The sequence below is a fragment of the Rutidosis leptorrhynchoides genome, chromosome 2 (genome assembly GCF_046630445.1).
Source record: "Rutidosis leptorrhynchoides isolate AG116_Rl617_1_P2 chromosome 2, CSIRO_AGI_Rlap_v1, whole genome shotgun sequence".
Classification (NCBI taxonomy): Eukaryota; Viridiplantae; Streptophyta; class Magnoliopsida; order Asterales; family Asteraceae; genus Rutidosis; species Rutidosis leptorrhynchoides.
In genome coordinates, this window is record NC_092334.1 from 342,838,174 (window position 1) to 342,856,412 (window position 18,239).

Genomic DNA, 18,239 nt, shown 5'->3' on the forward strand with positions numbered 1-18,239 from the left:
TGCTAGTGGAATGCTTCACTTCGATGGTGTGATTAGTTATACTTGGGTACCGGTGAGAAACCCGAAGATACAACGATGGTTTATTGTGGTGTTAGCGGGCATTAACGTTTGACCGATTTGAAAGGTCGAGGTTCGAGTACCTTGTTGTGAGTCCGTGAAGAATGGTTGAGTATGACCAACGTCGATACGGTCATGTGTGTGTCATAGAATGTTGAAATTCTGCATGATGTTATCATCTTGGCACTGAAAGTATGGGGTTGAAACCCTAAGTGGGGGAGTATGTACCCAGAGGGTACGGTGTTGCCTCGGTTTGGTAGGCGTGTTTGGGCGGTTTGTTGGAAGTCGTTCTGTTCAGTGAGCGAACTCGGGACGTAGAGTGTTGATTTTGACTGTCTCGTGTAGAGATAAGTTAGTGTAAAGCACGTTTGAGAATGAGTCCTTTAGAGTATTGAGGACTTGTACGTGCGAGAAGTGGCAAGATCATCCTTAATGGACGATCGGAATGGTCTTCACAGGGTAATGGTGGACGAGTGTTGAGTCGTGCAAGGTTGCATGTCGGTTGGGGTTACCGAAGAGCTTGCGGGAAATTCCATCACCGTGTGCGTGGTGCGGATGACCCAATTGGATGGACGGATGGCGGTAGAACTCTAAGTTGTGAGTAGGGGTACGCCAAGGAATCGTGGAGGATTGTTGTGTGTTTGGAACGTTGCGTGGCGAGAAGGTGTGACCGATAGGATGAAATGGCGGCATCAAAGGGTCTAGGGTTATGTGAGGACACGAAAAATTGAGGAAGGCCTACCTTCCTTGTTCGCAATGAGATTTAGATCGCGAGGACGCGATCCAGTTTAAGTGGGGGAGAGTTGTAACACCCTGAATTTTATACATCAGAAAGTGTCACCAGAAAATGTCACCAGAGAGTGTTCTCAGAAGTGCCACTAAAAGTGAACCTAACACTTATGCATTTTCAGATTTTACATCAGAATCAGAATCTGACAACTTCAGTCCCTGAAATGAAAATCGAAATATGGTTGCCAGTTAAGCCGCGCCGCGGGCCATTATAGGCGCACCGCGGCTAGCATAGTTCAGATGTTTTAGAGTTTTGAGAAACGGTTGTCTTCGATTTTGCCTAAGAGCCGCGCCGCGGGCCCATATGGCCACGCCGCGCCTCTGTCAGGTGCCAAGTCCGAATTTCAGCTATTTTAAGGGTTTAAAGAGGGGCAGTTTCATATTTTCGCATGGTGAACGGTTTGGTGACCACAAAAACTGGTCAAGCTTCATCTTATCCCCTTTTTTCACCTCTTTTCATTCTCTCATCTCTCCCAACTTCCTAGAGTGAGAACGCCCACTTTTAGAGAGAGAAAGCTCCGATCTCGGAGGAAGGAGGTCGATTCGGGTGAAAGCTCAAGTGTTAAAGTTGTTCATCTCGCTCCTAGCTACGTTTTGAGGGTAGTGGTAAGTCTCGAACCCAAGTTTCATTGTTATTGATTGTTGTTCAAATTAGGGTTTTGAACTTGCATGTTCTTGAGAAAACCCATTTAGCTCTTTAATGGAAGTTTGGAGCTAGTAATTGGTGTTGTTGATCCTTGTTGGTGGATTTTGGGTTGGTTGATGATTTAACCATGTTTAAGACTTGTAATTGGGTTTAATCACTAGGTTTAGTGATTGTGGAAGTATTGGAACCCATTTGGGTGTATTTGAAAGACTAATTTTGAAATGGGTCAAAATTAGGGTTTTGGGTTAAATTGAGGAAGACAAGTATTTTATACTTTTGTTTTGGTTTAATTGGCTTTATAGGACCATTTTTACTAGTGTTAAGTGATTATTGGTTAGTTTGGGCATTGGTTGTGCTTGGAAGTGCAATCGGGTCAAAATTGCACTAAGTGTCAATTTGGGTTGGTTTGTAATTCACCCTAATTGTGTTGTTTGTTATGTGATAAATGGAATAGGTACTTTCCATTGACGTGTTGCGGATTATTCGGTTGCATTCATCAAGGCACTAAGGTGAGTGTAAATATATTGTATGTGTATGTATGCATAGGATGGGTGCGGGTGGAGTAGAGTGATCCTTGAGCGTTCGGGTTCACTTTACACGTGTATGTGATGATGGACTCTATGAGTTTTGGGTCCTTTAGGTACGTTTGTGCTTTTTGGGTTACCACCCTTGGGGTAGTGAATTTCGGGCGATACGAATTCACGTTGACGAGTAGGTCAACCCCGTGATGTTGTTGAGGTGATGTGGGTAGTGATTCGCGTGTAGTTCGGCTTCACTAGTGAATCTCGTGTAGTTCGGATTCACGATGTCACGTGTAGTTCGGGCGTTCCCATTGTTGTTGTGCTGCGGCCTAGGGTAGTGATTCTCGTGTAGTTCGGCTTCACTAGTGAATCTCGTGTAGTTTGGATTCACAATGTCGCGTGTAGTTCGGGCATCCCTATTGTCGTTGAGGTGAAGGTAATGAATCGTGTGTAGTTTCGGATTCACTTAGGCACGTGTAGTTCGGCCAACCTTCATGTGTTTAGGGTTAAGGGGTTAACCTTGTGTATCGGTTATATATTGTATATGCGTATATATATACATAGTGTACGTTGTAGCTAATCTTGCGGTTTTGGCTTGGTGGTACGTTACGTATAGCTTTGCTTAGTTATACTTGGATTGCGGTATGTCTTTACTAATTGTGTTGGTGTTTGTATTCATTTTATGCATATGTATGTATATAGTATGTTTATCCTCACTAAGCTTTATAGCTTACCCTCTCGTTGATATTATTTTTATAGGTTCGCAAGGTGGCGGTTCGGGTAAGCGTGGGAACTAGTGGACTTTTGTAGGTTGCTTTAGAAGACTTTGCTTGTTGATCGATTTAGGATTGGGTAGTGTTTTACCAATCACCATGCTCGGTTTTGTTGGAGATTAAACTAGTCGTGTCGAAACAATCTTTTGATGATGTAGACGGGTTATGTGAATGCCCGTTTGGATATTTAAACTTATGTATTAAACCTTTAAAAGTTGTCTAAACTTAACATTGTAATGGAAGCGTTTGGAAACATAATTGTGACCTTAATGTTATTAATATTAAAGTATTAAAAAGGGAAAAAAAAAATTTTATGGGCCGGAATACGACGGGTTGGGTCGTTACACCTACAGCACCTTGGTTTTGACACAAGTCTCGACCCTCAAAACACCCTTTGAGCCGCGCCGCGGCTTAACCCTGTGTCCAGCAGCTCAATTTTGTGTTTTGGTTTTTCGTGCGTATGGCCTTTTCAAGTCGCGTTTCGCATTCCTTAAGTTTCAAATGTTATGTCCAAGTCCAAAATAATACCTCAAACCACCTTACGTTTTACGAACGTGTACTCCACACTCTCCGAATTCGTGTAACGTATCAATGGTTTGAAAACACTTTCAACATAGTAATCCAATCCCTAAAATGAATGTTGGATCATGCTAAAATCACCAACATTTTACCCCTTCGTTTATACAAGCTCGCTGCTTCATTTGGTTTTTGCTTCGGATATCATGATGTATTTATCCGGTTGGGGACGCATTTGGGTCGAGTACATATATAACTAAAAGGGGGTCGTCTTGGGTCTCTTTGTCGCTGATTAGTTTCAGTACTGGGATTCCGAAACGCTCCCTACTTGGGTATCCAAGTCATCGTTATACTTTGTTCCCTCCCATTTCGTGTCTTTTTTTCTCGGATTGGTGACTCGTGGCCGTTTTCATGATCAGAAACTTTGTATTTTCCCCTTTTTTTTCGTTCATCAGTTCTAGCAGTTGTAGCTTGTCTAGCTTTCCCGTTTTCATACTCACATATATCTACACTTCTGTATATATTTGTTATATATAAATGAAATATATTGTCTTGCCTTTAAAAAAAAAAGTCTTGAACATAAATCTTAAGAATTTATAATTTTCTAACTACTGCGCTTGCATTTATTTTAATCACTTGTTTCGAAAGTGGCCATATGATATTCTTTGCCTAAGGTAGAACTGATAGAGATAAAGATAATGTTCACGCTCAGTGACCAATCATGATGTGTTGGAGATAATCAGTTAAGGTGTGCAGTCAAGTCTCACATTTCACACTTTTCTAAAGTAGAATTTTTCTCTTTTTGGACAAAATAACGAGAACTATATAAAACGGAACCTTCATTGAAAAATGAAGATCCAAACGGGTACAAACAAAGAAAGAAACCGAACGGACTCGAAACTAATAAACGTTACAAGTCAAGTCGACGCTAACTCCAAAGTGTGAATTTTTGAAGATCAACACCAGATATAATTAAAACCCAAAAACCTCACAACAAGAAAATACTCTCACACTCTGCTAGTTTTGAACAATTCACTAGGTGAACGATATATTAAAAACAAAACCTAAAATGAGAGTATGTACTTATTGCTTTTAATGCATATATACTATCATAGTATCATTCGTAATGATAAAACTCTAACTTAACATTGCTGTAACAATGAAAAAAAATTGATTATTGGATAGACATGTATTTCCTTGAAAATTTGTGATCCGTTACGTTCAAGTAGTTATACTTATGATTTTAAGCTATTGTTAGAACAAATATTTCTACAAGGTAGCTTACCTTTGAAGTTAAGTTTGCTGCTCACACGTTATTTATCATATCTAGTAGCGATATGTAACTTCCCACAGCTGCGACAACTATGCCAATTAACACAACGATCCAAACAATCATCATCTCGACGCCAATTCTCCTATAAATGCCTGAAATCTTCAAGTAACACAAACAAGGTATAGTTATCGCAGTTGTGACACTTAAGAGCGCTCCCACAAACGACATGAGATATCCAAAAAAGGGTAGAGACAATGCTACAATGACGGTGCTTATCATCAAGATCGTTCTAATCAGGAAATTATACGATCTCTTGTTATATGAAGACAAAATCCATGCTTCTATAGTATTGACGATTGGTGTTATCATTAGGGCGTATTTCGCTATTGGAGTAACGAGAGTCGTCCATATGGCCACTTTTGAGCTGAGATTGTTGGTTGGAAGGTCTAATGTTATCTGTGACTGTACCTTTGTGCCAAACATGAGGTATCCGATAACTGCCATTGTTGTGTAAGTAAATGTACAAAAGCTAAAACAAACGAACAAGACCTGCAATGTCGAAAATTTACACATATTTAGTAAACTAGCTATTGGTGTGCCCACTTGGTTGGGCTAGAAGGTGGGACCAAGCCCATTTCATTGGGCTAGAAACTGGGGAACAATAAAGCAAATTCCGAAGGTCTTTATTAAAAAGATGAAAATGCCCTTACGCTATAGTAACTAAACAACACTCAAATAAACACAAAACAACGGAAATGGCTAAGTTATTATACATATGTATAATGTACACGCAATACAGCTAAACTTGTAGTTTTTGACACTTTTTAAATAAGTTATTTACACTTAAAAGTGTGAATATAAGTTATAAACGTGAAAAATATGGTGTCAAAAATATTAAATGTTATAAACTTTTTGAAACTTTTAAGTGTCATTATGTTGCCTTTTTGATGCAAGTGTCAGAAATTTTGTGACAATTATGGGTGTAAAAAATTATTCACTCTTTAAAGTGTCAAAAATAATGAAAGTGTAAAAAAATGAATTTTTTTTTATAGTGAATGTGGTCTTCCCATGTCCTCCCGGACGTCTTACATGTGAAGGTAAAAAACGGTAGAAGGTTTTTCCTAATCGAGCTATCCGGGAGGGCGAGTAATCCGATCACATACTCTAATGTACACAACCCAGCCAGTGAAAGTCACTAGGTAATAAATATAAGGTTACCGTGTAACTTGGACATAAAAAAACTAACCCGTTTACCCGATTACACAGTGACGGATCTAGGATTTGTAGTCATTGGTGACACCGGTTAAAACCCAAAAAAAAAAAAAAATTCTACTAGATGTCTTATTTCGATGGTGTAAAAAAAAAATGTACACTCTCTACTGATGTCACTAGTTAAAAACCCAAACAAAACTTTCACTACATCGCGTATTTCGGTGGTGTCCCGTGCAACCACTGGGCCTAGAGTAGATCCGGCCCTGCGATTACATAATGTTATTAGTGATGATGCATGATGCAGATTGCGAATATACCTTTGAGAAATGACGTTGGTTTCTCATGGATGTATAGATGTTAGGGAAAACCGGATGAGCACAGTAGCAAAATGCGTATAAGCTAATAGCTGACGGTATTCCATTCCAGTTTACAATTTTACCCTTTTCTTGAAAACCTATATCATCAAACTCGCCGGCCCAAAAGACCGAGCATAAAATGATCACAGAGGCTATAACTCCACTTGCTGATATATAAGAAAGAACACTCATGCTGTTTAACCAACTTGTAGGAAGTATAATAATAGCAAAAAGAATCACAAATCCACTTTTTGCACCAATATGAGTCCCATAAATTTCAAAATCCATCTCTGGGAATAATTCACTCAAATTATCACCTTCTAAGATCATGAAACCAGCTGCAACTAAGTAAAGCTCTACATTCATAGCCATTGATACTAACATCCTCCCTGTTTTTCCAAATGCTCGTTCACCAATGTCGAGATAAGTTCTTATTGTTGGATCAACATCCATACATCTTTTGATTAATAATCCTGTGTAGAAGGTTGAGCTGGCAATTATGAAAAGTAGTATCAAGCTCAACCACCCTCCTGATGCTAATGCATATGGAACTGAAAGTATTCCAACTCCTATTAATCCCATCAAGGCCAAATCATCAGTACTTAATTTTCTTTATTGTACATCTCTTAGTTGATAAAGCACAAAATAGGTTCTTTTTTTTTCTTTTTTTTTTTTTTTTGAAAGGCATGTTAGTTTTCATCGCACGGTTAGTGGTTAGATCGCATCGCATCGCACTTTTCAGGAGGAAACCGCCACCATCCAAACGGGCAGGTGGGGAAAACCCCCTGGTGAGACTCGAACCCGGGTCTCCTAGAAAACCATGCAAGCATGGTTACCAATGAGGCAAAGCCCCATTGGCAGCACAAAATAGGTTCTAATTTGACAAAATATGTTTTATTGTTATATTACTCATATAAGTCCATAGTCAAGGCTCATGTTACAAAACCTGGATTCATTTAAAGTTAGATCCACCGCTAACACATGATTTCATACATCAAACTTCAAAGTTATCGTGCAGTGGAAAATTTCAGGTTCGTTGCATAAGAAATTGTAATCGTTGTTAGTGGTTTGTCAATGTTGCACAGTGTAATCAGGGTCTATTTCTTTGAGTTATCAATTAGATCGATCGAATCTATTCAATCAGATTAGCTAGGGTCCGGAATCCGGATCAATTTATAACAACTTGATGTTTGGTCATTTAAATTCTATTTTTTCGCAGTAAAAAATAAAAATAAATATTCTATGTGTTTCATATTAATTGTCCCCAGATAAAAAAATACACAATTTAAAGAAATATCATAATACTTTCTGTTTACTTTTCAGTTTTATCCTTACATTTTTTTCTCCTTTAATTATATCTACATATATATATTACGAGCATAATAGAACTTAAACTTTTTATTTTTTTTCTATTTGTAAAAGGGAGATGATAAATTCAACACTCTTTTTACTACTTCCACCATTTTTTCAAACTACTTCCTAAAATACCCTTACCAAACAAATGAATATTAATAAATTTACATCTACATTGCCGATACAACTTTACCTACATTTCTACTCTCTCTCTCTCTCTCTCTCTCTCTCTCTCTCCTTTGCCTTTTACGGAGTACTTCATATTTATTTATCTTCTTTCCCACCTTTATTTTCTTTTTTCTTCTTTACCAAATCAAAGAGTAATATTAAAAAGATGAGAGTAGAGCTAAACTAGTATAACAAACCCAAAACATATTCACTGCCTACTTTAAGACTAACTGAAAGAAAACCTAAATGATATCAAATGATTTGATACAAAACCCACAGTCAGCAGGTTTTTAACTATAGTCAACAAAGCCAAAAATGCTTTAATACAAAATCCATAGTCAACTAACCCAAAACGTACTCCGTATTTGATACAAAACCCATAGTCAACAAACCCAAAAACGTATTTACTGCCTATTATACTTTTGTTCACATCTTGTTCGTAATTTTCTAGTTATGATTTTTTTGGGTTTGTAGTTGATTTGTTAGGGATCAATTGATTTAGTGTTTTTAGTTTGGATATAAATATAGTAATTAGTACTCATAAAAGGAAAAGAAGAAATGAAGAATTAGAATTGCCTTTCAAAAAAAAGAAAAAGAAATAAAGGATTAATATTCTTGATATGGTAAAAAGGAAAATAGCAGAAGGTGAGGTAAAAAAAAAGAGAGGAAGAGAGAAAAAAGTGAGTAATGACTAACGAGATATGAAGGTGAGGTTGTATCAGTTTTTTGTTTTTTAATATTGATTTATTAGTATTACAGGTGTATTTTAGAAAATAGCTTGAAAAATAGTTGAAAGTAGTAAAAAGAGTGTTGGATTTATCATCTCCTTTGTAAAATCGGACAATTAATTTGGGTCAGCTTAAAATGAATACGTACAATAAATTAGGGAAGCCCAAAAGCCCCTTCCTACATTGGCTCATGGTTCCAATTTTATATAAGGCCATGTGTCATTGCTACCTAGGATCATACGTTATCTTGAAACAAAAGGTTTTATCATGAGGATCACAACCCTTTACTTGTAGCTCACAAGACCTCACGTGACACGTGGTCTAATGGAGATCTCTAATGAGAAATATTGGGGACAAAAACATCTACGAGAAGTTGAGAACGGACAGATAATCGGAAAGAATCTTTTGATTAGTGCAATAACCGAAACCGATTGTAGGTTTCAAGATGAAGTATTTAAAGCACAATTAACAAGCATATCTTCAAATGCAAAAAAAGAGACAAGTTTGACTTTGACTTTATTAAATGGGGTGGTGAGACGTTTAATTTGAAAAAAATAAATAAATAAAGTGAACTGTTTGTTGTTGAAATAGAAATTAAGTGTGTGTTAAACATAGCCATAGCTCTAACTATTAAAGTTATACTAGTTAAACTGGTCATATTTAACATAATTTTATATTTTTGATTTATAATTCAGAATACCATTAATTAATAATACTTAAATCATCAAATCAAATACTTCTATCAAATATTAGATATAAAAAGTCACTATTTGAAATAAACATTTATAATTTTCTTGTTAATTTAAGAGAGTTTTTAAATTTAGAAAAGGAAAATCGTGTAACCAGTGATTATATTATAGGCAGGGCCGGTCAAACTTTGGCCAAAATTTTTACATGCTCCGGGCGAAATGATTTTAAAATGCCCCCGAACAGTTACGCAAACATATATCTTTATCATATATCTTTATGTGGTTTAAACTATGGGTATTAATAAATTTTTTCGAAATGATGCCCCTAACCGCGTGATGCCCCGAGCCGTCGCCCGTTTCGCCCATAGCCTTAGCCGGCCCTGATTATAGGGACGTGTGATTACGATTGAACCTATGATACTCGGTTTTATTTTGCAGGTCTCGAAATTACTAGCCTACCATCATACGGAGAAAAATAAAGAAGAAGGTATTTTGCTATTTCACTGTTTTTAATACTATAATATGGGAAGGATTATGCTAGAGCTAGATTACAATAAATCACCATAAATCAAGTAAACAAAAGAAAGGAGGTGAAAGAGAAAAACACCTGAGAGAGCATTGACACCATTAAAACAAGTACTGATAAAAGAAGCATTTCCTGTACTACTTATGTATTCCTCATCTTCTTCCTTTTTTTCATTATCAAATAATAGTGGTAATGTAACAGAGTAATCTTCATGCTTTTTCACCTCCATTGTAAATGTTTTTTCTTTCATTCACAAAAAGAAAGAAAAGGTTAATTTGTAATGTACTATTGGTAATTAAGTTATTAAGAGGTATATGTTTGAGTGCTTTTGCATAAAAGTTTTCTAAGGTCTCAACCTTTTCTTATGGAAGTGTGCAAGTCTTCTACTTTAAACCATATATATAATAAACCGATGATCACGTGTGAAGTACGTGGTGGGTTGAAATGGAAGCCCAAAGCATGCATCGTGTGTGCCGTATCTTGTCTTGATAATATTAAAAATCAAACCAAGTGGCCTTATATAAAGTATAATTAGTAGCTCCTAGAACTTGTTCTGAGTAGAGTCGTTTATAAAAAGTGTCATAGTACTATAACGGAGTTAATTAGGTTAAAAAAAATAAAAATAAAAACAAAAAATGTACATTCACCGCGCGTTCTACTTAAAATATCTACTTACAAAACACAGTTTTAAAAATATTTATCTAATTACCATACTATCAATCAATCAATATTATCTCTGTTGGACAGTTGTCCAATTTTTTCACAATCATTTACTTGAGCATGGTATTTACATGAAATACATGTGAGGTGGTATCTGCTAATCTGCAAATAGTTGCTGCCAACTTATTGTTGAAAATGGCTCCGCATGCTTTTTTTTTAAAAGCAAGTAAAACTTTATTACTTGTAACGCATATGTACAAGGTTCCTATATAAACTATACAACGAGAAAATGGAGAAAACATATACGATAATACATGTATCAGTTAATGTCCAAATTATGAAGAGATGCCCACAAAGAACTTGAAAAAACAAGTTGGGAAGAAGCCATCAAACAGTATCGCTTAAGCGATGACAAATACAACAACCCATTTAATCAAGTGGATATAACTCTAATGGAAATGGACATAACTGTGAGTGGGGAGCGAATAGGAACCATAGATTCTTCGGGGATATTATATATTAATCAATTTCGGTACGTTGATGAATGAGGATACGTAGAACCAGGGATTAATTAACCTTTGTTGCCATTCTAGCGATGATTTTTTAGCTCTTTTGGATATTCATGATAAAATTTGTGTTTGTATTTCGGATATGATTGATGCACGGAACCATTATTTTTTGCTAAACACTTTAAGATTCCGATGTTTCCAAATGATGTATAAACAAGCCCATTTTGTGGTTTGCCATATGTAAGAGCCTTGCGAGGTATTGGCGAATGGTTGGTTAGTAGAAATAGTGTCGGCGAAGCATGTTATTGTATTTTGGGTAGTTTCCACCATTGGAGAACTTGGATCCAAAAATATGTAGATGCTGAACATTGGAATAGGACGTGTTCAATGGTTTCAATATGAGAATTGCAAAGAGGGCAAAGTATTATGTCAAGATCGACATCTCTTTTATCCAATTCAACTCGAGTTGGAATTCTACCAAGCTTTGCTTTTCCAAATGAAGATATAAATTTTTTGCGGGATAAGTTTATTACGAGGTGTTTCTTCGCTTAGAGAGGAAGATGCTAGTTTCAAGTTTTCGAATATGACGGCTAATGCTTTTGTGGTGAACTGACCTGACTGATCCAACGACCATTTCCACGAGTCAGGTTGTTCGGATAGACAACACGATGAGATGAGGTTATTGAGCTCGTTAAGTTCATTGAGAGTACGACCATATGGGGAACGTGACCAATTCCAATTACCGACAGAAGCTGAATTGTGTGTTATTATCCGATCTGCAACTGTAGCATCTTTATCTATTTCAAGCATATAGAGTCTACGAAACAGACTACTAAATTGCTCGATTCCACACCAGTTTTCGAGCCAGAATTTGGTGTTGGTGCCCTTCCCTAGGCTTTTTGTGAATGAGTTTGTAAAATTGGTTCCGATGGTATCGGCAATGTTCCCTTCTTTGATTATATCTTTCTAAATGGTGCGACCTGAAATATTCCTACAACAAACATTAGTGTCCCCCCCACCCCGTAAATACTAGAAATAATTTTGACCCATAGTGCATTTTTTTAATTTTTAAAACGTCACCACCACTTACAAAGGAGATAAATATTTTTACAAGATAAAGATCCAATATTCAAACCACCTTTTTTGTATGGAAGGGGGATAAGATCCCATTTAATCCAGTTAATTTTTTTTATCCGCATCGATCCCCCCCCCCCCTCTAAATTCTTAGTCTTTTAAATTCAAGAATATTAATTATGCTAGTGGGAGCGTGGAAAAGGGAAAAGTAATAGATAGGGATACTAGTGAGGATTGATTTTATTAGTTAGTCAACCACCAAAGGAGATGGATTTGGCTTTCCAGTCTGAGACTCCTTTATCAAATTTTTCAATAATAGGTTGCCAAGATGAAGTGTTAGATGTGGGAACATCGTTGGGTAATCTAAGATAGGTGAAAGGGGTTGTTCTGGCGGAGCAATTAATATATTTAGCCATTGATTCAACTTCGTTTTTGAGACACCAATACCGTATAGATTACTTTTTTTTTAAATTAACTTTTAAACCTGAGATGTTTGAGTAATTTGGAGATGTATTTAGCATTACGTTTATTCCATTCGCCGAAGAAGATTGTATCATCCGCATATTGTAAATGGGCCATAACAATCTTATCATGCCCTCGGCCGCAATAATGAATAAGAATGGTGAGATAGGGTCTCCTTGTCTTATGCCTCTCTCGGGTGTGAATACTTTGGTTGGAGATCCATTTATTAGAATAGATACGGATGAAGACGAAAGACATGCTCGAATGAAACTGATCCAATTTTGGCCGAATCCCATACAGCACATGGTATCGAAGAGAAAGCTCCATTCAATGTTGATGTGTCAAAAGTGTGTAAAGTAGTGCTTAATTTGCCTTTTAACTTATAAATTTATAAAACATTTATTTTACTTTTAACACCCTAACGAGCAACAAGGTCTGGTCAGGTGTAGTATTTTAGGTTAACGTTTCAAGAAAGCGTGGAAGAAAATAAGAGTTGTTGTTTAAGTTTGAATTATTATCTCTTAGGGAAGAGACAATATGAGGTACGTTATTAATAACTTATAATAAACTATTTAGGAAAGATAGAATAAAGATTTAAATGAAATAAACAATATAAGAGAGAAGTGATTACAAGGACGTGTGAATCATAAGGGATTTATATTTGATATTTCATGACTTATATTGATAAATAGCAAGACAATAATCATAAATCAATTATTATCCCTAATGGTTAAGATAAATACCACATAGCATTCATAAAGCATGACCTAAAGCTTACATGAACTAAGTGATGTTCATAGCTAATGTCTTCATTCTTAGTGTTCAATTTAATCACATAACACATATCAATTTAATCTTATGATGAGGATTAATTAACATGCAAATAGATTGACAAATAAATATACTATTAAACTCAATTAGATCAACTCAGGTTACTAACTGAAAGCCAATCTTTACCAAGTTCTAATGCAATCATTAACTAAACACATCCAAACAAAGGATCATTGATTAAGCCTAACAATAATAAATTCTATTATATAAGTGTGATTCAAGTTCAACTAGTTGTAGAACTACCAATGATGTTTACCTAAGTTGCATGCAATCCAAACACTATATTTGATGGACTAGATCTAAACAAGTGATATGAATCGAATATAAGATCATAGAATCAATGACTAGTTAATCCTAGATTCATAATATTTAATCACTAAGCATGACAAACAAGTTATTTAATCATAGCAGATTTTAAATAGTTCAAACAATTATCACAGAAACATAATCATACAGATCTGGAAAAGAACCAGAAACTACATGAATTGAGCATGGAAGCCGGCGGCTTTGAGCGTCCAAGCCTGCGGCTTGGAGAAGCTCAGTCGGCGGCTTCATTTTAGATCCCAGATTTTCACAGTTTTCGTCCAAATAACCACTATGAACGTTTAGTTCATAGTTGGAGACGAACAGAAGTATTTAATAGTAAAGAATAACATAATTAAAAGAGATGTAATAAAGTAAATAAGATTGTACCTTAACAAAGTAAGTAAAGAAGAAGAGAAACTTTCATAACTTGAATAAAACTTAAATCCAATGAAAGATAATAACTTTACATTAAAAATAAACCCTACTCTAAACCCTATGCTACAAAATTACGTAGCTAGAAAGTGATATAATGAAAATGTACATTTAAAACTATAAAACTCAGCTAGTATTTATAGACCTCGAAATCTATGCTAAGCCGGAGGCCTCGTACGAAGTCGGGTGAAACGACCCGTCAAAGTACACTTGACGACCATCGTTATCTTGGTCCCACAGCTTGATCGAAACTCTATATGAATTTAATAAAACAACCTTGCATTCTTTATTTAAAAATGATTTCCTATAAAGGAAATCTACTAAAATGTATAAGTTTAGAAAAACTACTCAAAAATACTTTTAACCAAAAGTTGACAAAAACAAAGTCAACAAACACCCACTATTTAATGTAACAAAATAGAATGCAAGTTAATGTTTAACAAAAGCTGGCATCATAAATATGCAGACTCTCTAAGCACAGCGGAAGCAATCAATCATGAACCTGAGAATAAAACATGCGAGTAACTGTTAACAAAAATGTTGAGTGAATTATAGGTTTAATATTGCAAACAATATTTAATTTAAACCATAAAAATTTATGTTTGAAAACATAAAAACTCCTTTTTGGACCACAAAATTATATGCTAGAAAACATATAAAAACGTTATTCCATTTTCTGTGAGGCACCTGGTAACCACTTAACCCTTTATTTACTCTTGCCAAACACAATAAATAATATACACTGAACAAGTGTATCTTCAACTAAATACGAAGTACTAAACATTTCGATTATAAATTGCTAGCGCAACTAGCTCGAAATGGGGTTATCAAACCCGATAGATCTATCCGTAGGATTCACGTTCGCCAGTAGAAACCAGTGATTACAGTTACCAGAATAGGGAATATTTTTATTCAACTCACAATGAATAATTTAAATCAACTTCCACTTGTGTCCAAAATATAAAATAAATTGTATGTATTCTCATCCCAAAAGATTTAAAATAGAAAAATGGGACTATAACTCACCTTAACAGCAAACGAAGTAACCACAAAAATATGCGAACATCAAAAGAAGTAAGTGATCAAGAATGATCACAACGCCGACCTATAAATAAAGCAGGTCGATATAAATAACTAACTTAGGTCAAGTCTTAATATGATAGCTATAGTACTTGTTGCAAGTAAACATAGAACAACACTCAGTATGTTTCGGTTTGATCAGGACAGCGTAGTAACACGTACTTTCTATTTTTAGAAAATTTCTATTTTTGGCAGGTTTCCATTTCTGGAAAAATTTCTATTTTTGGAAAGTTTCTATTTTAGGAAAGTTTCTATTTTAGGAAGGTTTCTATTTTTGGAAAGTTTCCAAATTTAGAAAGTTTCCATATTTAGAAAGTTTCTATTTTTAGAAAGTTTTTAAGTTAGGACGGTTTCCTTAATTAGAAAGTCAACAAAAGTCAACTGAAAGTCAAAGTCAACCGAAAGTCAACTCAAAAGCCAACCTTGGTCAAACATAGTCAACATTAGTTTTAAAAGTGTAAGTTGTAATAATAATATAAGTTATAATGTTAATTAAAGTTAAATATGTATAATTATGTCATAACATAAGTTTAATTAAATTAAAATGAATTATTAAGTTAACATAAGTTTAAATGATATAATTAATATAACATAGGTAATTAATTAATTAATTAAATTTTAGTCATAATATAAGTATTATTAATTAATAATAAATTTTAATCATATCATAAGTATTATTAATTAATAATGAATTATTAATCATATCATAAGTTTCTAATTATAATTATTAAACCATAAGTATTTAATAATTAAATTATAATTAAATAATAACTAAGCCTTATAATAATTAAATAATTAATTAATCCTTATTATAAGTCTTATAATAATAATCTCATAATATAAGTTTAATACTTATCATAAGTATTTTTCATTAATAAAAGTATTATTAATCATAAGTTAAATTAAATGTTTAATTAAAGCATAAGTAATTATTAAATGATATAATAAATATATATATATATCATAAGTCTCAAATCATAATAATTACTTTTTATATCATAAGTAATTTAATAATAATGTAAATCATTATTTATATCATAATTTTTAATAATTAACCATAAGTTTTTATTAAAAGTTCATCGGGTCATAACTTGAGCCCCGGGTGTCAGTTTTCGGCGAGCCTTATATATATCGCTGCCTAATCAAACCACCCGACACTTTGGTGTACTCAAGAACATCCCAAGAACAGCAACCAAGTTGTGATGATCATCCATTAAATAACTTGGAGCTTTAATCCGTTCAAAAACACATTTTAGTCATAACGGGTGATCCGTGGCTCGAATTTAGATGACCCGAACATGAAAGTTCATCCCATCATCAATCCTAACACACTAGTACACCCTAAAGACTCCAAAAGTGGTCACAAAGTCGGACCAAACCTGGAACAATTCGTTTTTATATTTTAATCTCATCAAAACACCAATTTAAGCATAACTTTTGATCCGGAACTCGAAAAGAGGTGAATCAAAAGCCTAAAATTATGTACTAAATGAGAGTAACTCATCTATATACTTTATTTCATCAAAAATCACAGTTAAGTTCACTGATTTTAACCAAAAAGCTGCTGTCCCAATTTAATTAAACCGAAAACATACAATAACGAGTGATTCTATGCATAATAACATCAATACAATCATACACACGTACTATAACATCATCATACATACAAGATCAGTAATAATAAATAAAAATTGAAAATTTAGGGTTTATGATTATACCCTAATCAAAGAACAAGTTGTATGAGCTTGTAGATCTTGAAATGGAGAACCCGATGAGATAAAAAGCCCTAAATCTCCAAGTATAAAATTGTTAAAGGTGATGATAATATTGGTGATGGTGGTGAACGTCCATGGGAGGAGAAAAAGAGAGGGAGGAGAGAAAAAAAAGATTTAGGTTAAATGAAATCAAGTAGTGAACGATTTAGCACATGTAATCTCTCATTTTCAAAAAGTTGCACTAAACCTCCTCCCCATGGGGAGTTTCGGCCGAACCAAGCATAAGGGTGGGCCCTCTTGGCCCACTTTGATGTAAAATGAATTAACTTGTGGCCCGAACGGATCCCGAAACGTGAAAACACCGCTACGCAATTGAAAATTCGGAGAGATAACAAATACGCGATGAAAAATATATTTAAACACTATATATAAAATATGACATTAAAATATCATATTTTAAATAATTAGGACTTAAAAATCCTAAAAGCTCGACCGTTGGTTTGAAAACCGAAAAGATTCGCTGGATAGAAATCCGCGACACGTAGAAACGTATAACTTAAATTATGAATACAAATATTCATATAACACATAATAATTAAAATATTATTACTAAAATAATAATATAGATCATAGAAATGACGTGGCACGAATAACAATTAACAGTCATTAAATAATTAACGGTAAAAGATAACGGAATAAGTAGGGTCGTTACAGTACCTTCCCGTTACGGAAATTTCGTCCCGAAATTTAAACAGGTGCAGGGGTTGACTCAGCATATGGGAACAAATGCGGGTACTTCTGCTTCATCTGATCTTCACGCTCTCAAGTGAACTCGGGACCGTGTCTGGCGTTACATCTAACATGGACAATAGGAATTCTGCTCTGCTTGAGAGTCTTAACCTCTCGGTCCATAATTTCAACAGGTTCCTCAATAAAATGAAGTTGCTTATCAACATGAAGTTCCTCCAGAGGAATTGTCTTATCGGCCTCGGCCAAACACTTCTTTAAATTCGATACATGAAAAAACATCGTGAACATCATTGAGTTCTTGTGGCAACTTCAAACGATATGCCGCTGGTCCAACTCTCTCAATAATCTCGAACGGTCCAACAAAATGAGGATTCAACTTTCCCCTTTTACCAAAACGTACCGCACCTTTCCAAGGTGATACCTTTAACATAACACGGTCATCGACCTGAAATTCAATATCGTTCCTTCTCTTATTGGCATAGCTCTTATGCCGACTTCTGGCTGTTCTCAATCTTTCCTTAATCTGTACAATCTTCTCGGTAGTCTCATGGATAATTTTTGGACCTGTGAATTGAGCATTCCCAACCTCATTCCAGCAGACAGGAGACCTACACTTTCTACCATACAACACTTCAAAAGGTGCGGCATAATACTTGCATGATAACTGTTATTATAAGAAAATTTAGCCAGTGGCAAGTACTTATCCCAACCATTACCAAAATCAATGATGCATGCTCATAACATGTCTTCTAATGTTTGAATGGTCCTTTCACTCTGACCATCTGACTGTGGATGATAAGCAGTGTTCATATA

The 18,239-nt window shown here is 34.9% G+C and overlaps 1 protein-coding gene across 1 annotated transcript; it reads right to left on the reverse strand.

Annotated features, from left to right (window-relative positions):
- Positions 1-4,608: 4,608 nt before the first annotated feature.
- On the reverse strand, positions 4,609-9,836 carry LOC139891939 (amino acid transporter AVT1I-like). Its single transcript, XM_071874966.1, has 3 exons — positions 9,689-9,836; positions 6,105-6,712; positions 4,609-5,124 (listed from the first exon to the last, which is right to left on the reverse strand). The coding sequence occupies exons 1-3, from the start codon at positions 9,834-9,836 to the stop codon at positions 4,609-4,611; spliced, it is 1,272 nt and encodes a 423-aa protein (XP_071731067.1).
- Between the last annotated feature and the right edge of the window lie 8,403 nt (positions 9,837-18,239).